Here is a 24,983-nt window from a genome sequence, read left to right as displayed (position 1 = left end):
CACTTCTGCCCTGTAGCGGGTAAATATTAAGTTATAAATATGCCCCTTTTGCTGGAAAATAGTACATTTTCTTGGCATTACGAAAACTTGCACAACTGAAAATTGACGATTTTTGATTTATGACGTTCTTGAAAGGAGTGAGCGATATATGTATGTACATTAAGGTTCGTATTTGCATATTTTTGTATTCAGTGAAAAAAGGCGTCCCAAAAGTTAATTTTCGAAATGAAAATATTTTAAAAAAATCTAACCGATGAATACGACTCAAAGTTTTAATAATTTTTTTCCAAGAAATGATAATATTTCTTCTGCCGTATGCTTGCCTTTTGTATTTACTTTTTAAGGGGGGGGATGATTCTGCTAATTTTATCCGGATTTTCATTTTATTTATTTCAGTTTATTAGACCTAATAATTAGATAATTATTCTTCGATCGGATTCATATTTAGGACGCCCAAAGTTCACGCTCTTCTGTTTTCAGAAACGCGGGAACCAGGAGTTCAATCGACTGAATATCGGGACATTTTGTAGGCGGTAAGGACGACGGGGCACCAGCGTCAATAACGGTGACACGTCTCGACGAATTAGGACGAATGACAACTATATATTAATACTACATCGACGCAGACCTCACTCATCCTAGAAGCATTTTCCGACAGTTATCATAAAGTGCACAAAATTGCACATATACAGTTATGTCCGCCCATCGCGAAGAGATACTTTCATAATGAATGATTAAGTCCTTATAATAGACGTATGTGTTTAGTTTTATTAACGAAAATATCTACTACAATGCATTTCTTGTTTTGTTTATATTCCCGCCTCCGAGTCACGTGATCCCTGGCACGTGTCCAGCCGGTCTGACGTCACACGGGACCGATTGATCGCTTTTTGACACCCCCGTAATTGAATATATGTAATAAAAATGCTTATTTTTAGATTTTCGTCGCATCCGTTGCCAACCATTTTGAAATACAAATAACATTAATTGAATTTCGTGATGTGCATCATGTAAGCGTTTAAAGTGAGTAATTTATTGCAAAAGTATTGTTAAAATTGGTTTTTAATAACAAGAAAAAACAAAAGTTTTCTCTTGGGCGGGATTAATTTTCTTTTATTGATTTTTTTACGATAAATATTTGTGTTTTTATTATTTACACAAATATTTCAATTTCATACTATTTCTGTAAGCCTAAGCGGCTCATACTTAGAAATAGGTATCAAAATGTGTTGGAATGAGTTCGAACCGAGAAACTCTGACTTTAGAAGTCCGCGACACTAACCACGGGACCACAACCCGACACAACATTTCTTTTTTTCCTGACTGATGTAACATTAAATGTTAAATTAAATAAAATTAAATGTTAAGTTAAATTTTAACGGAACTATTTCTTTTATTAAAACATTGTTTTTGTATTGAACAAAATAAGTTTTTCTTCGAAATAAATACACGGTTTTGTAAAGAAATCGTCATTGAAAGGTAAGGAGTTGAAAAAATGGTACAGTTCAAATTCCAATATTTATTGAAAAAAACGTGCGCGAATTACACTTGTGGCTCCTCGCGCAGCCGGTTGCAATATTTTAATTTTATTTTAGAGTACGCCCTTAATCTCTTCGATGGCATTCATGGACCCATGTCCCCATTTTAAATTAGAAAATTCATGGAAGATGGGTAACAGACTGTCAGTGTTCAGTTTACTTCAGGAATAAAAAAAAACCTTAAATATTGGTCGTGCTGTGCAGCAATATATTTAAGATTGTTTTTTCCACATATAATCCCATTTAATAATAAAATAACATGCTTTCTTTAGTACGATTTTTCTGTATCTTCTTCTGTGCGTGTCATGTCCGGTCCCCCTGACGTCGACTATCATTTGAGAGTAATTGTCCTTGTCTTGGGCAGCTCTAAACAACGCCTCGACGGTCTTGCTCCCCATTCAATCTCGTATATTCCGGAGCCAGGAGATCTGCCTTCTGCCCACACCTCGTCGACCTTCTATTTTGCCTTATATTTTCTGTAACGATTTTTTTGCTGCAATTTACCGAGTTCGTAATACAGAAGATCGAGAATATTTGTTATTGATGAGTAATAGATAACTAATAAATAAAACGTAGAAAACTTTTGCGCGCAATGTATCCTTACGTCACACTCGAGTAGTTTTTCTCGTTGTTTTTATCGCAGTTGCCAAAGTAGAAAATAGTTCAAAACGATAATGTTATTTTCGTAGCGTTTTACGCAAATTGGTAGGCGAGACGAGACTCGAGGGACGAGCCTTCCTTTGGAACTACGACTAAACACTTACGACTTGAGTGATACTTACTCTTTCTTTCTAGGTGTTCGGAACAAAAGTGAATTATGTCCATAAAAAAACTAATTGTGAAATAAAGTGTAAAGGAAACATTGAAAATTCTCGGATTTGACAATGCATCCGTAATGTTTCTACCTCTACCTGGAAAACTTTAGGAGGATAGTAAAAGAGTAATATTTTAATCATTGAGCGTTACCATAAATTAATTTTGTACATTAAAAGCATTGTAAACTTTGAGGTATGGTAATATAACATTTATATTACCATACCAGAAAGTCACGAATTAGTGTGTATTAAAGTCGTATTATACAAAGTGAACGATGAATGAAAGATAAGGAGAGCGTTGACCATAATTTAATGAAATCAAACTTTTAATATTTTTAAGGAATAACCCGGAAAGCCTCTACTTTTAGAGCTTTTTCTGCGGGTAGGATAGTGAGGATAGGGAACGTAAATGTTAAAAATACATCACAAACACCCATACACAAATTGACGAAGGCAAGTATTACTATTAGGTAGGCTAAAAAAAATTTTCCTCTAAAGCTCAAAGAAACATGCACCTTGATTTTGTAATTGTGGAAGGGGTTTTCTCAAATTACCTACTAAAATATATTTTCGCGCGCTTCAAATCTGTAGCGTAGAAACCGTTGTGATTTTTTCAGAATTCCATACAATCATATATACTTTATTAATCGAGACATAAATTGGCTGAGATTATTTTTAAATCTTTAATTTTCATTTCAAAGGCATCTTTTGGGACACCTTTTTTCACTAAATACAAAAATGTGTAAATATGAACCTTAACCCACATACATGTATAATGCCTATGAAGAATTCTTTAGCAGTGTCAAAAGACGCCCTAAGAGTGTCAGAAATGAAGAGTCTAAGGAGCATATCTAGCAAGAGTCTCCGAGATAGAATAAGGAACACCAGGATAAGAGAAATATGCAAGATAGATGTGTTTAGGCGGGGTAGGCAACGAAGGAGACAATGATATGAGTAGGTATGTGAGGAGAATGGAATTATCCAGACTCTCCCACATTGCACTGCACGGCCAACCCCAAGATAGACGACTCCCGACGGATTGACTGCTGGGAATCGACATCACAGGAGGCTAATCCCCCTTAAAAACTGGCCACAATGCCTACACCAAGAAGAATGATAAAAGGAGAATACATATGTGTGAACTTAGTACGTTGCATTTGCTTTGAAATATTTACAAAAATATGAACATGAACCACTTTTCCTGTGAGCGCCTTTATATCTAGATCTAGCACAAGTGTTCTCTAGTTCACAACTTTGCTACTTATTCTACAAACCACTAATGATTTATTTTATAGCTTCGAATCTAGGCCGATATTTTCAAATGTGAAGGTCTTAAAACGACTCATCCCTACTATAATAAAATCTCTCGAAATTACTAAACACATACGATGAATACATGTTTATTTCACTGAAAAACTATGCTCGTCATTTATACTTGCCTTGCGGCAAGACGGTGGCAAATCCATTTTATGCATCTTTCTTTATTTCACGTTTAAAAAAGTTGGTGCTTTTTAGTTTATTTTCATTAATAAAATTTAATCATTAATTGAACGGTAGTCCCTTTGTGGTAATCAATATATATCCATATTAATATATGTAGGTATACGGTGTTTAAAAATGGTGCGGAATGCATTGAAACACGTCGGCTGTCCAAATTTAAAACACAGTAAGGGACATTTTTTTGTAGTAGGTTTTTTTGCATTTATGGACTAAGTAGACTCTATTTAGTCCAAAAATGCAAAAAAACCTACTACAAAAAATGTCCCTTACTGTGTTTTAAATTTGGACAGCCGACGTGTCATAATAGATTTTAAGAAATAGTGGTTTTTTATCAAGTAAAACTTAAATTAAAAATTAATATTAAAATTAAGACTTATTCTAGATTTTTATAGCTGCCTTCATAACTACAATATAATAGCGACACGCTGAAAATCAATCTAATTTTTGATGTCCAGGTTTATTCTAGTTTATTTTAATATTTAGAAAGAGTGTCGCATACAAATACAATAATAACAATAATGCTGTATTGCTTTACAAGAACCTCATTAGATGTCGCTTTAAATACGTAAAAAATATTGTACATATCGTAGTCGTACAGTGACCAACTACCAAAACGTAAAATGTTCAGGAGGGTCATGAAAGTTACTTTTGTTTGTCAAAAAAATAAACATCAATGCAGTTAGTCATTTTTACCAAGTCAATATATTACACTTTCAAGTTTAAAATCCTTTGGAAATTTTTGAGCGCAATATTAAGCTTGTAAGATATCAAATGGTCAATGATTCACGTTTTTGTAAAAAATGCACTTGGTCACTTTTTCCTGTACGACTACGATATACTCGTACATCGTCCAAAATATGAAGTGTCATGGATGTTCAAAAACATTAGCAGAATGATTTTTTTGCAGATACTTTGTGGCTTATTTTATAAAACTTCATAAAATAAAACTAGAAAATTATTTTTAACTAAATTAATTTTTAATACTTTTCTCCAATCGGTTTCGACAAGGACCTTGTCATCTTGTCATCTTGCCAGACATGGACACGGACAAACATATTCATTTCTGAAGAAGACAAATTTCTTGTTGAAACTGGTTGGAGAAAAGTACCAAAAATAAATGTGGTTAAAGACAAAGTTCTAGTTTTATTTTATAAAAAATGTTTACCCTTACACAAGCGTATAAAATGATCACTTAAACTAGCTAGGTCGTAAGTCCTGTACATGGCCAATGACTTTCATTTCTAATATATAAATAACAATTAATAATAAATATTGCAAAACAAAGAGTAATGAAAATAAAGGCACTTACGGTAATCCTACAGTAAGTTGAAGGGCCTGTTTGATGAGGGCGCTCGTAGGACCTTCTCGACCTCGAGCGAAGCTACTTCGGCCTTCCACTAGGGGGGGACCTAGAATAAATAAAAACGAATAGTATTAATATTATTTATCAAATCGGACACTGCATTATTCAACCTACGGATGAGATGTCAATTTAAAGGTATCTCAACTTTATTTGAAACATGTATTTTCTTCTCTTTTTTATGAAAAAAGATGGTAGTCTGAGCATCCCAGGGCTTACGAGCTGGCATTTGGCTACCTTAAGCGATCACTTTATATATATTTCACTAATTCCTCAACTGATGGCGCAACAATCAGTCATACTTCACATATCGCTCACTCCTTCCAAGAACGTCATGAATAAAAAATCGTCAATTTTCATTTGTCCATGTTTTCGGAATGACCACAAAATGTACTATATCTCAGCAAAAGAGGCATATTTTTAACATAATATTTACCCGCTACAGGGCAGAAAGTGTTGTTTTTGCATTTAGAAGAAAAGGTATAAATGATTTTTTTAAATATACTCAATATTTTTCAAATGGAGAAAAAACCTTCAGGTTTTATCTAAAAAGATCTGTTGCATAGTAAAAAGTTCAATAAGTGGCTTGATATTTATTTTTAAAACATTGTATTATATTTTTAAACTTTAAAAACGTTCTCCTGAAAAATATTTTTTTTATTAATGACGTTCTTGAAAGGAGTGAGCGATACGTATAAAATACCTTGCAGGTATGCGGAAAAAAATATGAGACCATTGCATAAATTCAGGTTTCAATAATTAATGCAATATAAATGTTCAATAATGGGCAGAACGGTGAACGTTATACAAGTGTGAAAAGTAATCGCTTTAGCCAGCCAAATGCCAGGTCGTAAGCCCTGGGATTCTCAGACTTTCATCTTCTTACATAAAAAGGAAAGGACGATGCATTTTTCATGTCAAGTTGAGACACCTTTAAAAAAATAAATACAAATAATTCAAATTAATTTGCAATCCATTGGTAGCATTTTAAATGTTTTTTTTTCGACTCAAGATAATGTGAAAAAGAATATGGAAGTCTGGGCATTTACACAGCTTATGGGCTGTCATATGTTGGTTAAGTGATAACTTTAAATCACCATTGTACCCATTATTGACAACCACACTACTCAAATTTTTGTAACTCCTACATATACTAGTACATGTTTAATCAGTCTCATGACACCACACAAGCGAGTTCACAAGAGGCATCTACGTTGGATTGAGAATACTTTTATTTAGCAGAGACACTTTTATTTGTATGTATACAAGATCATGTGAACAACTATTTGGATACACTCAAAATGTTATGAAAATTTAAATGACTTTGAAATTATACGATTTTTTTTAACGACAGTTGACTCGTGTCACATGACAAAAAATATATCATCTTAACTGTGCAAATTATATTCATTGTTTCCAAACTTTGAACGAATGAAAAAACTCATCAATATTCTATTGAAATACGTCACACTTCCAGCAGATTTTAAATTGGGGAAAAAATTGTAACTGATAGATAATATTGTTGATTTATTTAGTTTTCTAAAGGGAAAATTCGTACACAAGTTTGTACCATTGCCCTATTGCTGTTATTCTTCTTTTCCTCAATTTACTTTCCTAAAGAGCAGAAATGGCTTACACCCTCAATTCCTTCAATATCATCAATAAAATTTTGAATTTATTGTGAAGAAAACGTCACATTTTCGTAACTCCGCGACACTAACGTGTACATTGATGGTCGCCTGGACATCGATTACAAACTAAAGTTAACGTTTTAAGTACCTACTGAATGAAGAAATCGACGAACTTTTCTTCTATTTAATAAAAAGAATGATAATTACATTTTTATCCATAACTTAAACAACCCGACAATGAGGATCGAAACTGGTAAAAATATGGAATGGTTTACAACATTTTGAGTGTGTCCAAATACTTGTTGACAAAATCTGGATTATCTCCAATTACAGGATTTATTTTCAAATATAACTATTTGGACCCACTCAAAATGTTGTTAAAAAATTATCTGGTCAAATTATAAGCTTAAATAATAAAAATTAACATGGTATTTTCTGGCGTTTCTCATGTGTGATTATAATTCAGGATTCGGACCTCACAAACTAATAAAAGAGTTTCTGCTCAATAAAAAGCTTCTTTTCATCTCACCAATAGATGTCTCTAATGAAGTTCTAGTGATTCAAGAATAATGTTTCAAAATTTTTTCATATATATAGAACTTCCAAGAATTTGAGTAGTGTGGTTGTCAACAACGGGTAGAATTGGTAAATGTTACACGTGTGTAAAGTGATAACTTAAACCAGCCTATGACGGTCGTCAGCCCCGTAAATGCCCAAATTTCCATATTCTTCTTCATCTTTGATGAGATGTCAAAAAATAATATGGAAAAGTCATCAGGAAAAACATAAATCGGTTTTAAAAAAAATTGTCATTTGCCACTTTCAAAAATTAGACCCATAAGTGTTCACACAATGTACGAGATAGATTATTTAGTGATTTTAATTAGTGACATTATCCGAGTCATCAAATCAAAGTGAGCATTAACGATTTCCAATCCGTTGACATTTGGAACCATCTATAATATAAACACATCACTACGTACTCGCACACACACGCACGATACGCCATCATCAACCAAATGCAAAGTGATGTCATTCATTACTCACAATACAGAAACCGAATTGAATTGGGAAACCAGACAATGGTTAGTTGCCATCAAAATAAATAGGTAAATGATAAAAAAATATATGTAATGTCTTACCCATGAAGAAATATATGTATGTTTGTAACTCTAATTTAATATTATTATTATTATTCTTAATACAAGCTTCTTAAAAAAGGTTTGGGTTACATTTTGGATCCTTCAAACGAAAGCTAAAAAAATATGGAACAAAAAATACCAAAATATTCCAATGTTGCTTAAATTCAAAAGTGTGTAAGTAAATTAAAATAATTTTATTGTTGTAAATAAAACATATTTTAATAAAAATCATTTGAATTTTCGTTTCTTGTACATATTAGTTTTCTTATCACGAGGATCGTAATTCATTAGTGACAACATATTTTAATTAATTGATTCTGCAGTCACTTTGTGGTAATATTTATCCATTTTTAATTGAATTTTTACTTATTTTCACACATCCAATGATGCGGAATGCATCAAAACGCGTGTCACAATAGATTTGTGCCATTAACCAAGTAAAACTTAAATTAAAAACTAAAATATTTTATTAGTCATATTTTAGAATTCAAGAATGACAAAACTTTTCCAAATTTACGATGAAATATATTAAAAATTCAGTTTATATGAGCACTGATAGAAATGGAAAAAATACTTAATTTTGTCTATTTTTTACATCGGCCTTGTAAAATTGATATTTATTGGTCGATATTTAAAGTTTCCTTTGAACATCGGGTGATATTTACGATTCCGTCCGCGATTAAACATCATTAATTAATCCATACATGAAAAGCGAGGCGTTTCAGGTATCAATCAATAGTGATATACATACTCGTATTCATTTTTCTTCCTGTAAATCAAACCTGAGACCTCCAGCACGGTTGAGAAACTCCCTAACCGTTACTCTATGGAGGCGAAGTCAATGTTTGTTGTTTATAATATTTAAAGAGTATTAAATATAGCGTTTTTTTAACTGTTTGGAAAATATTTTAAGTTCCAGCTGTTTTAAATGAATTTCAAAAGATAACTCGCGATGAGTTTGCCAACAAGAAACAAAGTAATATTATGTAGAACGTTCATTATGACTGAAGACGAAAATAACTTCAAATTTAAGCCAAGATTATTAAAAATATTGTCTGGTCTTGTCTTGTATCTCGCGAGAAAGGGAGATGTTATGTTTTAAAAATTTTCCTACAAATGTTTTTCTTCAAAATCTTTTACAAATGAATTTCCAGGGATATTAAAAAAAACTAACGACCGAATGCGAAGAAGTTCCTCAACAGCTTGAGGTAATTTTAAAACGAGAAAAAAACCTTTAAACAAAATAAAAATATAACAAGGTAAATAATGCAACTATCGCTTAAAAAGTGGGTTTTACCCATCACTGATTAGTTACGTAGTTTCATATCGAGATTATTGAATGTACTCTTATATTATGTGTATAATTTATAGTTACTATACTAACAACGTGGGTAGGTACTGTAGATGAAGCACGTGACAAATTAATTATCTTCACGCAACATTAAGTAGATAATGTAAAGGTACTCAGTACCTGCACAGAAATATGCATGATTGCATATAAATCTCAATGTTTAGCATAATATTGTACAATGTATGTGCATATATCACCTCCAATTTCCATACTAGCAAATAGCGTTAAGTCAGCGCGAGTTTTATACAAATCCATTCGATTGTGGTCTTGTGGTAAGTGTCGCGGACTCTCAGAGTCAGAGTTTCTCGGTTCGACCACACTGTAACACAATTTGGTACCGTAGAACGGGACTACTTGAACTTTGATGTCGAAATTTCGTTTGTGATCGAAGTATCGTGACAATAAGTGTCACCTGTCAGGAAAACAATGAATCATGTCGATACGTTCATTATTGTAGACCAAATGCGGATTTAAATATTTTTTTTGTACTGGGCTCAAGTAACACATCAAAGTTCAAGTAGCCCCGTTCTACGGTACCTATTTATAATAATGAGCCTTTTAGGCTCACAGAAATAGTATGAAATTGAAGTATTTTTGTAAATAATTTATCTTAAAAAAATTAATACATAAAATTGACTTAAGATTTGTTGACAGAACATATCTGCTCGGTTGTGTAACCTGTTATATTATTCATATCTGAATACTTAACCACTTTAATATTCATTATAAGGTTATATAGGTAATACAAGCCGATATTATTAGGTTCATCAAGGCCTCAATAAAGCGAAATTATAACTCTATTACAGAGTTATCAAAATCGACGTTTAGTCAAAAAGTCGATCATTCGAACGACCTACTCATTAGCATTACTCATTTTAGTAAACTGGTTTTGTTTAGTTTCATTTCATAAACAATATCCTCTGGTAAACTTAACCCGTTCACCATCAACACATTCATTTCCTCATTGTCACATACATTCTTTACCTGAAGGAAACATTCATCAACGTTATGATAAATTCTCATAATTAATAAATTCCTCGACTTAATAGTAATTAATAATGTGATGACGTAAACTAAGGAGCATAGGATGAAGGGTATTGGTACTATATGGGAAAGGAAATGGGAATAAATAGTGCGTAGGAAAAGAAAAAAAGCAGCAACGGTTTGCATACTGGTACTCGTAATAGCTTGTTTATTCTATAATACCTACAATAAGTTTAATGAATAAGAAATAAATAAAGCATCGGAAAGAAAAATTATTGGTTTTGACCAATAATTTAAAAAAAAGTGCGTTAGTTAATTTGATTTGTTATAATATTTTTTTGAATCTCATTTTATTAGCCATTGACTATATAGTCAATGGCTAATAAAATACAAAAAAACCCCGAATAAAATAAAAACTTCGTTAAAATAAGTCATTACTTAATAATTAATTGTTGTGATGTTTTCACTATAATATGTTTATTCAATATTACCCTCGACTGGTACCTGAAGCGAAAGGCTGACCACCCTTCCTTCATGTGTTAATGATCAAGATAACACTGCGTTTATATTATGCAATGCACCATTGGATGCGGGTAAGGGTTTGAAATTGTTTTTCAAGCTAATGACCTCAATTAGTGCACAAATTTGGTTGTGTATTGTATATTTTTAGCTCATGATATATTTGATAACTTGAGATCAAAAGCTAAAGTTGGAAAGAAATATAAACCGAGAAAAAGTAACGAGTGCCATCCCTATCGTGTAACCGAAAAAGAAACAGTTATTTATTAGTCACAACTCTAAATTTCATGCGTAGATATATATCTATTATTATTACATACATATATATTTTTCGCCAGTAAAGAAAATGGTTAAAATAAATATGGAAATGAAAATACTGCTTTTTCATACAGTTCCTTTGGAAAGGAATTGAAATCTTTGTTTTTTTTCCTATTAATCATCACTTTATTTGCTCACCTGCATTAGTCGTATAAACCCCAACATCTGAATGCGACCTCACTTTCTTGGTAAACTGCTCCATCTTCCTGAAGCTCCAAGATTTCTTGATTCTGCAGGAGAGCTGCTTCAACTTGGATACTCCATCGAGACTCGAAGATGAGGTCCTAGAACCGGACGTACTGCTGCTGCTGCTGCTGCTCCCCGGACGCTCTCGACCAAATTGCAACAATTGTAACATTTTAGAAGGATTAGAAGCGCTCGAAGATATTCGAACAGGATTATACATCTCCTTCGAAGGACCCTTACACGGCTTTAATTTGTCAATTTTTCGTTGTATTTGGTCTGGAGACTCTTGTTTACGACATTCGATCCTCTGTTGTTCCGATTCCGTGTTTGGTTTTGGGGAAGATCTGACAGATTCATTAGGGGATTGTAGTTCTATCTTAATCCGAGATGTTTCTTCTCTTTCTATTTCATTAAAGTCTATATGAGTGGACGATTTTGAACGTAATAGCGTATTTTCTTGGGGTTTCGTATTAGTGTCTTCAACTGATAATTGATATACATCAGGAGACCCTAAACTCCTTTGCCTAATGTGAGTATATTTGGCAGAATGCGTGGTAAATTCAGACATGGTTACTTTTGATTTTTTCACAATATTTATGCAATTTATTATTCTTATTTTATTTCACAACGTCAGTGCAATAATTTTTGCAAAATGTTGTTCACGTATAAAGCTGTTATTATTTATATTTAAAGGCGTAGGCGTCTCTATTCTAACCTCTATACACATAAAAGAAATATATTTGGATTATTTAACATGATTATTTTAAGATTATCTTAAGTTCTCCTGCGTTGTTTAGTGGTTAGCGCGTCTGACTACTGTGCTGAAAGTCCCGGGGGAGTAAAATATCACCAGGGGAGTAAAAACAAATAAATGTGATTGTTCAGTCTAATTATGACCTTGAAGAGGAATCTGAAGTGCAGGTGTGATCACCTTATCTTCATGTAACCTTGTTTTCTTAACGTTGGTTAAGAAAATATTGCGTCGCTACGATGCAATGCCATATGCACTATTGAAATATAGTGTTTAGAAGAAGAGGAAGAAGTCATTTTAAAGTTATTCTCGGAGTAATTTATGTTATGTCAAAACATTGCAGGTTGAATTCCTCTATTCTATAGTAAATTGATCACTTGTAAAGGTTACGATCTCTACGCGAATCACAGTTTTTAATTTTAATGTTGCACATTATATTATATTATGAGTAATTATATCGCACACACAACAACACATCACTGTGCTAAAACAAAACAAACAACTTTATTTTAATTTTAAAAATACGGTCACGAATAAAAAGCGGCACTTTGAACATCGCTGAACTAAGAATATTGGTAAATATAACATAGAATCGGTATCTTGAGATTTTTGATGGCCAAGACCAATTTTTTACTGAATCTCGACTACCAATTGCGTCCGGCTAAACTTCCGCTCGCGAACTGAAAGAAATCCGCGCTAAATGATTTTACCAAACTCTACGAGACGGATATAAGAATAAAACTACGGGCTTACTAATACTGCCACCACGCGTCTCGCTAATCGCGGATCGTAATGTAATGTCACTTATAAATAAATTTTAAGAAGTTGGTTATGTGTCGCAATCTGAACTGGCTCGAAAAGCGAACGAAACGCGCGGGAAACAGTTGCGCGACGACAGCGCCACAGCTCGCAAACGGGGATACACCTTTACTGCCTCCATTTGCGTATTCCCGAGTTTTACGTCGAAAAATTACGTAAAATTTACAGGAATACTAAACCATTTACATAATTTAACAAAAAACTGCCTTTGCAATTTTTTTCCTCTATTAACGGTCGTAGTCAATTTGTACATAATATATTACATGATAAAATGATGTTTTTTTCTTTTGAAGCATAATCATTGTCCGAAAAGTACTTATCTAAACAATGATGAATATATAAAACAATGAATGCATGAGCATGAAAAATTTTATTTTTTTTATTGTTACATTTCTCGTAAAATATTATTTTTAAACAATTACTGATTTTCAGTGAATACTATGAAAGGTACCTATTTCATTACTATTTATTTAGTAAATGGTTATTTAAAAAAAATATATATTATGGTTATATGTAAAAAAATCTTATGATTACATACATTTTTTTGCATATTTTTTTGTAAACAATTACTGATTTTCAGTAAACACTGTGAAAGATATTTTATTACTCTATTTATTAACTGAATGGTTATGTTTTTCTACAAGGGATATACAAATTAGCAATGTCTAATGTACACAGGCTGATACAGGTAAGGAATCCCGGGTGAGATTTCACTATCTCTGCATCCCATCAAATATATTACACTCCGAAATTTAAGAATTAAAATGCATTCCTGTAATTAATGCTCAAGTGATGCCCTATGCAATATCTGAGTGCAGATATTGCATAGGAAAAAAAGAAAAAATATAATAATATTACCAAATATTTTGTAATCTTAATTTTTTGTGTCCTATTCTTTTTACACTTTGTATTTGTCCAATTTATTTTAATATCTAATACAATATTTGTTATTTGAAGAGTACCACGCTAAATGAATATAAAAGGAGCTAAGTACCCCTCTCTAAACAGAAAAATCAGGAATTTGCGGACATTTTGCTCACTCCTTTCAACAACTTCATAAATAAAAAAAACTTGATTTTTCAGGAGATCGTTTTTAAAGTATAAAAATGTAATAAAATGTAATTAAAATAAATATCAAGCAACTTATTGAACTTTTTACTGTGCAACAAATCTTTTTAGGTAAAACCTGAATGTTTTTTCTCCATTTGAAAAATATTTAGTATATTTAGAAAAATAATTAAACAATACCTTTTCTTCAAAATGCAAAAACAACACTTTATGCCCTGTAGCGGGTAAATATTAAGTTAAAAATATACCGCTTTTGCTGGGATATAGTACATTTTCTGGGCATTCCGAAAACATGCACAACTAAAAATTTACAATTTTTGATATATGACATTGTTGAAAGAAGTGAGCGATTTGTGTCTCTGGGCATTTTTATAAAGCTAACATTTTATGAAAATGAAGTTTGGTTAGTTTTCTAAACCTGTAAAAAATGTTTTGTGACATTTTTTCAATTGAGGTTGCTTGCATAGGATATCAACTCCTATTTACAACAACCTGGTTAGATTATTTCTTATCTTCTTCTGATTGGTGTAGACCTTGGGGGCTGTTTTTAAGAGGGACTAGCTTCCTGCGATGTCGATTCCATGTTAGATTATTAGTTTAATTAAATCGAAATGCGTTTATTCTTTTGGAGTAACATATTTATTTATTTTCAAAGGACAAAGAACTTATTCACATACTAATGAACACCATCGCTATACTTACAAACTATACAAGTGTGCTTTCTATACAACGTAATGTATCTACATATATTATATGTTACCTACATATATACAAAGAAAATCATCAGTATAAACAAATAAATTAATTAAACATGTCTTTATCAAGAGTTTTTTTGACATCTTAACATATATATCAAGAAGTCTATTTATATGGAAATATGGAAGTCTAGATATTCAAAGATCAAATATTAGGAGAGTTTTGAATTTAAGTAGTGAGTTGTAATGAAAATTATTCTAATATATTTATATATATATATATATATATATATATATATATATATATATATATATATATATATATATATATATATATATATATATATATATATATATATATATATATATATATATATATATATCCATATTCAAGGATGTCAAATTAAATATATCTTTCTGTGGAAAGTTTGGCTTTTATTTTTGTTGGTAGGTTTCTAATTATTTTCAGTTTATATTTAGATAATTGAAAAATGACATAATTAAATAAGTAGATATATTTACTACCACGGACATATTCGGAGAAATAGAGATTTAAATAAAAACAAAATAATAAAATCAAAATTTATCTGCAAGAAAAATTCTCACATTTGCAATTTGAAAATTGAATTGCAATTTTGCATTCATTGCCAACCTATAGGAAATGTGTTTAAAATAATTGATGTGTTTGAGTGTGTTCTGGTAAATTGGCAAGACACAAAAAACCAGAGGAATTTCGTCAACTTAAGTTGCCAAAGTAAATTTTTACATTCATAAAAAAAAAAAATTTAAGTGCCTTACTGAGTATTTGTGACATTTAGTATCAAAACATGCCATATCCAATTTAAGTTTTGAGATAATCACAACACATATATTAAATTTTTAGACAAACGAAAAAAAATCTTTTATACTCTAACTGAAGGTGGACAGTTAGTATGTTGTGTATTTAAAAAAAAATATGTGGATTAATTTTTTACATAAGCATTATAAGCATTTTCAGTATGGATATGTCACATTTGAAACTAAGGTATAGATTTGTTACTTTTCATACTTAAATACACTGGATATATATATTACAATTTGTACCCAAGAGGTGATTTTGATGTGCTTAAAAACAGTTTTTTAAAATTATTATTCTGGAAATAATATTATGTTTAAAAAAAGACCAGTCACATGACACAATGGCTATGTCATGGGTAAAAATGAACTCTAGGCTGTACTTGTCACATTTTGATACTATATGTTTACAATTCAAAATATGTATGTGTATAAAATTTATAGGAAATTTAACATTTTGATTTCAGTAGCTAACAATGAGATTTACATTTCACAAAACTGCCATTCATAACTGAATTTTCAAATAGATGTCTATACTAAAGGTCACACTAAGCAAATAATATTACCTGATTTATTTAGAGATTCGAGAAGACAAAATGCAAGTGCACTTTTTATAAACTGTGAACAAATTTTCAAGGATGAAGCATACAAAATCTTTAGAATCTTAATAGACCAGATAAAAATAATGTGGTGAAAATTGTGTTATGGCTAATTTATACACCTTTATTAAATTACCATTGTCAATATATTTTTAAGTTAATTATTTTTTGCATTTTGCTTTAATTATCTAAATAAAAATGTCACTTTATAACAGAAAACAATCATAATAAATAACTTAATAATAATTTCGGATAATTTATACAGCTCCATTTTCCAAGGGTACCTATAGTTTCTTTAAAGATTAATTACTAAAATTAATAGTGTTGAACATTATGATGGCAATTGGCCGAGCAAGTAATCTGGTAATTTTAATTTCTCCGTGGAATTAGTATATTGTATTACTTACATCGTACTGGTTCCTAATTTATATTGAGGTTATTAAATACTAAACTTTGTGTTTATGATATGGACAAGTTTTCAGGTAAAGATCTATCATTACTTTGAGAATATACCTAAATAAAATACTATAACACAACTGATAAACTGTAAAGGGTCTAATAACTTATTTAAAAAAAAATATGGTCAAATAATGATTATTGAAATTCAATATTATATATTAATACATTGTTGTCGGACGGTTTTATCATCAACCCCGACCCTAATTAGTATACTAATTAGGATCGTATACTAATCACAAGTAACCGCAAAACCCAATTCCGATCTGTACAATGTTTTTTGGTGTCTCTCGGGCTCTACTAAAAGTAAGCAAATAGAACGCATATAAACGTCTCCCGCTCTCTACCGACAGCATATAAAAGACACTTTTAAGCATTTCCCGCAAACAATGTGTAAAATTTATCATTCTAAGAAATATTGGAAGCGAACGAATAACGAAAAGAAAACTGGAGACATTTGATATATGAATTTTTAGGAAATAAATGTATAAAACGATCGCAAGAAAATAATGATTTCGATATCTAAACCGTAAAACCTAAAACGTACCTCAGCCATTTGTGATATTTCGCTGAAAACATATCGCCGCATTTAGACCTCTGATCGATAAATCGTTTTTCATTTACGGACAGCGCTTTGTATAAAGAACTGCTGCAGACGGAATGGTAATGATGTCGTTGTATTTTTGGTTCTTTGATTTCAAATTCGCTATTGTCCAGATCTGCGATTTCATCCAAGTACCGAGGAATGGAAGAAGGAGACTCTTTCGAGCATTTTTCTAAATGAGGCGGACTGTTGGATCTGAAATTGCCTCCGCCGAAGTATTCGCTGATTATATTGAGGATAGTGGTAATGATATACCTTCTGTGGCACCACAGAGATTCGTGCGAGGAGTACACTTTACACAATTCTTGGTTTAAAAGCAAGTCATGTAAAAGTAAGCCGATTTTCTGGAAGTAATTACTAAACAATTTGTTATTATCGCCTTCTTCGAGGATCGTCCCGAGAATATAGATAATAATATCCCGATCCCCGTTTGATGGAGCGAGTTCATCAGCGGGTTCCCGGATATTTAACATAATATGATTTATTGCCTCCTTATACTTGGAGTGTTCTCCTTCATTGAGAAATGGGCAGTATTTCTTGGATTGCACGATGCAATTCAAAGAAAACTGACGGTAGTGGAAACCGCTGTAGTCCGATATGTTCATCGATATCCAGTTCTCGGAGAAGGCGAGCTCCGCATTGTACCAGTACTGTGCTACACTCGGGTAAGCGCACTTGGCCATTTGCTTCATGAACCAGATGCGGTGTGTCCAGGCGTGGTAGTTGTTGGGGCTCTTCTGGGCGCAGCTGTGAGCGAGGCTTAGTTCTGCGGAGGCCGTGGCCTCAACACGGGCGCATCGGTCGCCAGCGGTCTCTGCAAGAACAACGGCTAAATAAATAATCGTTCTTCTTTCTTTTAAGCAGTGGTGCATAGGGCAGTCTATCATATCAATTTGGTGTTATCTTGATCATTAATTTCAAGAAGACGAGGAAATCAATCGTGCGCTTCGGTTACGAAGGATTCGAGGATCATATATCAAGATATATTAGATGTCTCAACAGATACAAGTAATATTTTTATTCAGATGGCAATATGGATGTTTAATAATGAGCGTGATAATGAATGCTACACAGTGTATAGGGCAGTGTATATGCCAGGCCTTAAGCTCAGGCAATGCCCAGGCTTCCAGATTACCTTTATAAGAAAATACGCTTCGTCTCTGTTGAGTCACATAATATATCTCGATATATATGGTTGTCAGTGGTTAAATCCAGTGTTTGAGTGCAATTATTTTGTTTTAGATATGATTTAATATTGTAAATAAATAGATATTAAATGGTAACTCACCGCACCAATACCTTTCTAGTAACCATTTCCTGTAGGCGAACGCTTCGTTACACTTGGATTTCCTCGACAGGAGTATTCGGGTAAACTTGATTTCATCCGCAAACTTGAGAAATCTCTTCACATACATTTCCCTTCTCTTATTCCAGAATGACGTGACATCGGGATTGATGAGGAGAGCTCCCATTAGCAGCCTGTTGACCTCCTCGCAGTTGTCTATATTCACTTTAGTAGGTTTACCATTCACTTTGGAAATGAACTGCTCCATTAAAACATTATAGCAATAATTATACAAATACTTCATACACCATCCTTCCAAACCGAGAGAATGTCCCGAATGCAGGACGGGAGATTTGTTACTGTTATTGGTTTCAACGGGCACTATATCGAATTCCTCTCTGAAATAAATACATTTAAAAAATAAGAAAACTATTACATTTCAAACCTTAAATGATACGGCAAATTACAAAAACTGCACTTACAGAAGATCGTCTTTTGAAAGTACGTTCGCGATGTCGAGGAGAATTTTATCTGCCATAGCATTTTTGTAATTTCCCATTGATGGCATTTTGGTTGCCAAATAAAGATATCGAATTTTAAAAGTAGGCCAGCCGACGAATTACACAAATCCGCGAAAAAGCAGCTGTCACATTCGTAAATGTCATAATTTATCGCTATTTTCTATGCTTTCTAACGTATTGCCAGTAAATAAATTTTTCGCTACTTGAGTCAAAACGTACATGTACAATACGTATTCAAAATATTCATGAAAAAATGTATTTCCCATAAAATAAGCAGGAAATTTTCTTTTCACTGTGCACCTAGTTTTGTTTGCACCGGAAAATAAGGCAATGATTTTAAAAGTAGTAAGAACTTGAATATATCGCCTCCGAGAGAATCTCTAACGATTCTGTCATCTTTCGCCATACAAATCGTGATTTTCATATCAACAAACCCAGCCCCAATGTTTAAAAAATATACATAATAGCGTGATACGTTTGATACATTTTATAAAAAATTAATATGTATCATTGTTTTGAGTATGGGAATTTTCCTAAAAAATAAATAATTTCTCAATTACCCATACGTAAATGCCAGCTCCGTTTGTCAAATACCTTCTGAATTATAAATGGCAACTCTGTACGTCAAATGAATCGTGTTGATATATTAAATGTCAAATAACACGTCAATATCATGGTGAGTTTATTAAAACAATATATTAATAATAAGTTTAAATTATTATTTTATCGGTGATTATTTTTCAATTAAACAAGGTGCTTCATCATGTATTTAAGTTGCTGCATTTTTACAGTGACGAAGAAATACAAAAAAGCTAACCCTTGAACCAATCAAGTCTTATTCAAAGAATGAATTTTATTTTACCAAATTTATGTTCTTTTTTTCATTTTCAGAGTGCTATTTTTAATTTCCAAAGTTTACTGTCGGTGGTGCTACTGCTAATATGCACCTGCACATATCTGAGATCACTTTTCCCTAGTATTATGGATAGAAATAAAACTGGGTATGTATCAATATTTAATACATTGTTTCTAAGGAAATGCCTTTCCTAGTACATGAAAATTTATTTTATTTATTTAAACTTCATGTAGAGAAAAGAAAATAAGTACATTGGCAGGCTTATTGGTAAAAAACAATATCTTCCAACCAACCAAAAACAGACCAGTGATATTGGTCAAAACGTTTGATACCATATATATAGCTGTGTGCAATCAGAGGGTAGATAGTACTTGAACATTTAAAAAAACATTTACAATTTGATGAAAATAAGGAAGGCAAAGGAAAAAGGGAGTTTAGGGAAGGAGGTGGAGGGAAAAACTGAGGGATGAGGTTTGATTGACAGTTAGGATTCTAATGATAGATAGTGGTGTCCAAATATTACATACATGAAAGTATAAACTCTACTTTCCTCACAGGAATCTCTAAAGATGGTACTTCAAACATGCGTGAGAATCGTTCCTTGTTACATATAATGTATACATGTTTAAAAAAAATCAAAGTTATCTAGATGTTCAATCGTGGGGAGAATTTTGCTCAGTGTATAATATAAAATGAACACTTAAACCAGCTAATGACAGGTCATAAGCCCTGTAAATGCCCAGATTTGAATATTTTATTTTCAAAAACTTATATATCCCTATAAATAGATATACCTTTAAATTGCCCTAGATACTTACAGAATAATACTATCCCACCGGTCCACCGGCATAATTTTATTGTTTTTTTTTAATGATTCATTTCCTTTTTACAATTGATTGATTATGTGTTCTAATGGAAACAATGATTTTCTTATGAATATCTATTATTTATTTTGTTTAATGAACTTAGAAGTTTACCAAAGCTTAGAATAAATGTACATTGGCAGGCTTATTGCGATAAATCAATAACTAATGATCAAAATAACACCGCGTTGATGTGATGAATTGCCTTTGTATATAAGAAGATGAATAGTTTAGTATATGGTTCTACTTAAATTACAGTTTGTTGTTCGTTGTTTAATGTTCAAGTACCCTCTGATTGCAAATAGCTATCAAACTTTTAAACCAATGTCACTAGTCTGTTTTTGTAATTGAAATGTAACTTTGTTTTTTAAATCACTATAAATATTTTATTATAACTTAATTATAATGTCTACCGGTTTCGAAGCTAACCGCTTCTTTATCAAGACTGATTAATACTAAAACACTATCTACTAAACAATATTCAAAATATTTTGACGGTTAGGGAAAGAAGCTTAGGTTGATCTCAAGTGGCTTTATTTTTTTGTGTTGATTGGCAGTCACAGTCAAAAGGGATCAGGGATGATGAGTGATTGGAAACATATTTAATAACGGTCTGCTTTTGGTTGGTTTGAAGATATTTCTTGGTACATATTTCTTTTCTGTACATGAAGTTTGAATAAATTGTAACAGCCGTCGTGTTTGTCAGTAAAAATACTCAATGGTTTGTAACACAAGGTGTATTCCCAATATAAGCGCCATATGATTTTATGTATGATCTACATTGATCCAGGGAAGAATACAGTTGTTTTCCGGTATACGTGCTCCAGGCAACATGGCGGGTATCCATTGCCTGACATTATTCCCCCCTCCTTGACATCAATGTTGTCATGTTACAAAATATTTGAATATTTTCAAAATCCATGCGTTCCTTAAGTGACAGTCATCTCAAGATTGCCTATTCACAACTTTTCATAGGACGTTGCCTATAACAATTACTGCACTTTTTATTTAAACCATGCATATTAGTGAATAGACATATCAGTATGTTATATCTTCGGTATAAGTGTTGTAATGTGATGGTAATTTTGTCTATTTCAGACTGTTGGGAACATTCTGGAAATGCGCACGGATCGGAGAAAGGAAATCCCCCTATGTGGCAGTCAGCTGCTTGCTGATGGCATTCTCCATCTTGTTCTGGACCTAGTCTCATAATTAAGCTGTCTTTAAATACCCTATCTGAAACATAATATAATCTATTTTTTACTTTACCTTGTTTGCTTTCTTTCATACCTAAAGTGACCATACATCCCGTTTTTAGATAGCCTCTCCCGTTGTCCCCGTAACAATAAAAAATATGTGTTTTCTTGAATATACATACTATGTATTACGTAAAAATTGGTAGATGTCCCGTTTTGAGGACAAAAATAAATGGTCAATTTATTCATACCAGATTGAAAATTAGATTTTTTCCTATTAACAGATTGTTTGCTGGAAACGCTTAAAAGCGCCTTTTACATACCGTTGGTAGAGAGCGGGGGACGGTAATAAGTTATATTTGCTTACTTTTGGTAGAGCGCAAGAGACATCAAAAAATGGCATGTTTTTCATATTTTTTTCATATTAAATGTAAGTTACAAACCATTTATTCACTGAGCTTTAAAGCATATGACATATTTACTATTATATATGACGAGTATGATAAAACAAACATTTTTATGCATTTCTCTCACAATCCTACATAAGCAGTCAATTACTATTGCAATAGAAGGAGATGCAGCTATATTTCATCTCATTACGGCAGCCGCCAAATTACTATAGCCAAGTTTTATCACGCAACTGAAAAACGATACTTTTTTTAGATTATGCCCATAGATGTCAATAGAATAAAGAATAAGCTACATTTTAAGCCAAGAATAATGTCAGACATCAATAGCTGGTTGCTGGGAATTGAGGTTTAAATATTAATACTGTGCTGTGTGCCAAACGTGTAGTGGACAATGTCCAAGGTTTGGTGCCAACCGCGGGTAGAGCGTTAAATTTTAAATTAAAATTCTAAAAAATTCTTTGAAAAAATCAAAACCAATGTTAGCATAAATCTCCCCCTCTCTCTCAAGTAATTAAATTTCTTTCTGTGGGTATTAAAAGAATAAAAGTCATATTTCTAAATGAATTTTATATATTGTTGAATAATATATTTTTGATATATTTTTACATAGTAAAATAATATAAAAAAGTATTTTGTAACACTTCACATTATTCGAACCATATTGAAAAGCCAAAAATTAAAGTGATTCTGACAATTCCATTTTGGCTCACTACCAAAACACACAGAGTACAAATCATTTAAGATATATATATATATTTTAGTAATATTAGTATAATGGATTTATTAAATAATATTATTAAATGGAAAACTATAGTAAAAAAATGTAACATGGGCCTGACATAATTTAAAAATGGATATTGTAGTCCACACATTTTACAAAAAACTTTAGTTCATATTAATGTTTTGAATTGACTTTTGTAATATGCATATACAAAAAAGCACAGTTTAATTTTAATATTAGAAATGAAGTATAAAAACATATGTCTATAAATGATCTATTAAGATTGGTTGGTACTAAATTTGTTTGTTTATATGTATGTAATTTAAAATAATTCATATAATGTAAGTATATTAAAATATATTTATTAAAACATTTAGCATATTTAGGCAGTTTAAAAAAATGCAAATTAAGACAGATATATTTCAATGAAATAGAATGTCTAACATAAAATATTTCTTATTAGCCTATAGATCACTGAAAATACATACATACGGTATTTAACACAAACTTATAAAATATTGAAAATCACTAATTAAAAATATTAATAGGAATATAAAAATGTGCATGAACTTAATTTATATTATATTATAAAAGTAATATAAAAAAAACGCATTTGTCAGATTGAAAATATATATTGGTCTATAAATTAATTATAAATAATACATGGATAAATATCATTTCAAAAAAATAAATGCATTTAATTGGAATAAATACAGTAAACCCCCCTACAACGTTGCGATTGGTACCCCTTTATCTCAGGGAAAGTTTTAAAGGGTTAATGTTTTAAATTGTATTTTTACATTTTAACTAGCGGAAATGACTGAAATGAGTCATTTAAAATTACAATTTAAAAACATTAAGTTGCGGGTTACTGTACAACAATATGTATGGACCTATCCTTATATAAAAAAAGACAAGTATTAAAAAATGTGTAGCATTTTTAGGCAGTTGTTTTATATGTAAATCTTACTGTAATGGAACATATGATAATCTAATAATAATGCTGTTGTGATATAAATCACCACAGAGTGTTGGTATTTAAGATAATAATATTGGGTATCAGAAATTTAAAATATTATTAGGAATAATACCATTGATGCAAGCTGACAAAATTGCTTTGAAAAAAACACCGAATTTAAAAAATTGTGCTAACGTGTTTTTTTTTCTATCGTTTAAAAATAAATCTGTTATTTAACATACGCAGGTTACAATTTACACAATAAATGTCGTGGAATTTTTTCCAATAAAAAAACAAATATGTATATATATATATTTCACAATCAGAAATATAGAAGGCCTCATATGTATGAATGCAAATACAGATGTTTTATATACCTGGTCTGCCAATAAATAAAAAGCACCATAAAAATGTTGCCTTTATAAAGAATGAGATTACAAACATTACACATTTTATTTGGCTCCAATTCCGCTCTTTTAAAGATGTGCTCATTTGAAATAAAAGTGAAGTGCAGTTAAATAATATATAAAGTAAAAACTGGCCTTCGTTAAAATGAAAAAATCAAATGGCTTCGAAAGATGGCAAGATAAAAATGTGAAAGAAAATATAAACATTTTTGCATTAATCGAACAATCATTTCATTAGCTTATTACAATAATTCTACTTACAAAGTAAATTATATCTCGTTATATATTCTAGTCTAGAGTGAAAAGTTTACACTTAAAATAGATCTAAACATTTTACGTTGATTAATTGATCAGTCTACAAGAACTTCGAAAATTCATTGTCACATCAGAAATGCCAAAAAGGGCGTAAAAAAACATTAAATTTCTTCAGTACCTAATACTTATACGTGAATTAATGAATTCAGGTGTATACAATAAATTTAGCATAACATTATGCCATCTATTTCTGCCATGCTGCTCCAATTGACAATTTTTTATGTTTAAACTTTAACTAATGTGAAATTAACAAACTATTTGATAATATTTATGTTAACTTT

At 31.4% G+C, this 24,983-nt stretch overlaps 3 protein-coding genes across 3 annotated transcripts in view; 1 reads left to right on the top strand and 2 right to left on the bottom strand.

Moving 5' to 3' along the window:
* LOC148308841 (uncharacterized) overlaps positions 1 to 12,777 on the bottom strand; it is a 153,754-nt gene extending 140,977 nt beyond the window's left edge. The window contains exons 1-2 of the mRNA XM_088261136.1: positions 11,297 to 12,777; positions 5,163 to 5,262 (exon numbers count right to left, since the gene is read on the bottom strand). Coding sequence (XP_088117262.1) covers positions 5,163 to 5,262; positions 11,297 to 11,912 — 716 coding nt within the window. The 5' untranslated portion in view covers positions 11,913 to 12,777. The remainder of the gene's footprint in view (positions 1 to 5,162; positions 5,263 to 11,296) is intronic.
* A 2,333-nt stretch (positions 12,778 to 15,110) lies between these two features.
* Positions 15,111 to 19,102, bottom strand: temp (protein prenyltransferase alpha subunit repeat-containing protein tempura). Its single transcript, XM_088261121.1, has 3 exons — positions 18,938 to 19,102; positions 18,459 to 18,853; positions 15,111 to 17,984 (listed from the first exon to the last, which is right to left on the bottom strand). The coding sequence occupies exons 1-3, from the start codon at positions 19,021 to 19,023 to the stop codon at positions 17,089 to 17,091; spliced, it is 1,377 nt and encodes a 458-aa protein (XP_088117247.1). The 5' UTR covers positions 19,024 to 19,102; the 3' UTR covers positions 15,111 to 17,088.
* Positions 19,103 to 19,528: 426 nt separating this feature from the next.
* On the top strand, positions 19,529 to 21,977 carry ksh (transmembrane protein 167A-like protein ksh). Its single transcript, XM_088261015.1, has 3 exons — positions 19,529 to 19,652; positions 19,868 to 19,977; positions 21,794 to 21,977. The coding sequence occupies exons 1-3, from the start codon at positions 19,650 to 19,652 to the stop codon at positions 21,897 to 21,899; spliced, it is 219 nt and encodes a 72-aa protein (XP_088117141.1). The 5' UTR covers positions 19,529 to 19,649; the 3' UTR covers positions 21,900 to 21,977.
* The last annotated feature ends 3,006 nt before the right edge of the window (positions 21,978 to 24,983 follow it).

Source organism: Brachycentrus maculatus, unplaced genomic scaffold, assembly GCF_059751285.1.
Source record: "Brachycentrus maculatus isolate JH-2025_06_01 unplaced genomic scaffold, ASM5975128v1 h1tg000147l, whole genome shotgun sequence".
Classification (NCBI taxonomy): domain Eukaryota; kingdom Metazoa; phylum Arthropoda; class Insecta; order Trichoptera; family Brachycentridae; genus Brachycentrus; species Brachycentrus maculatus.
The sequence above is the reverse complement of the archived record's forward strand: the minus strand, read 5'-3'. Positions and strand labels throughout refer to the sequence as shown.

What these genes read in the sequence shown, in the direction of transcription:
- ksh (XM_088261015.1), top strand. An exon ending in ATGGATAGAAATAAAACTGG is followed by an intron (nt 19,978 to 21,793) that starts GTATGTATCAAT and finishes TGTCTATTTCAG; the next exon opens with ACTGTTGGGAACATTCTGGA.
- temp (XM_088261121.1), bottom strand. Translation starts at nt 19,023, where the DNA reads ATGCCATCAATGGGAAATTACAAAAATGCTATGGCAGATAAAATTCTC. An exon ending in CTTTCAAAAGACGATCTTCT is followed by an intron (nt 18,854 to 18,937) that starts GTAAGTGCAGTT and finishes TATTTATTTCAG; the next exon opens with AGAGGAATTCGATATAGTGC. An exon ending in ACTAGAAAGGTATTGGTGCG is followed by an intron (nt 17,985 to 18,458) that starts GTGAGTTACCAT and finishes TTGTTCTTGCAG; the next exon opens with AGACCGCTGGCGACCGATGC.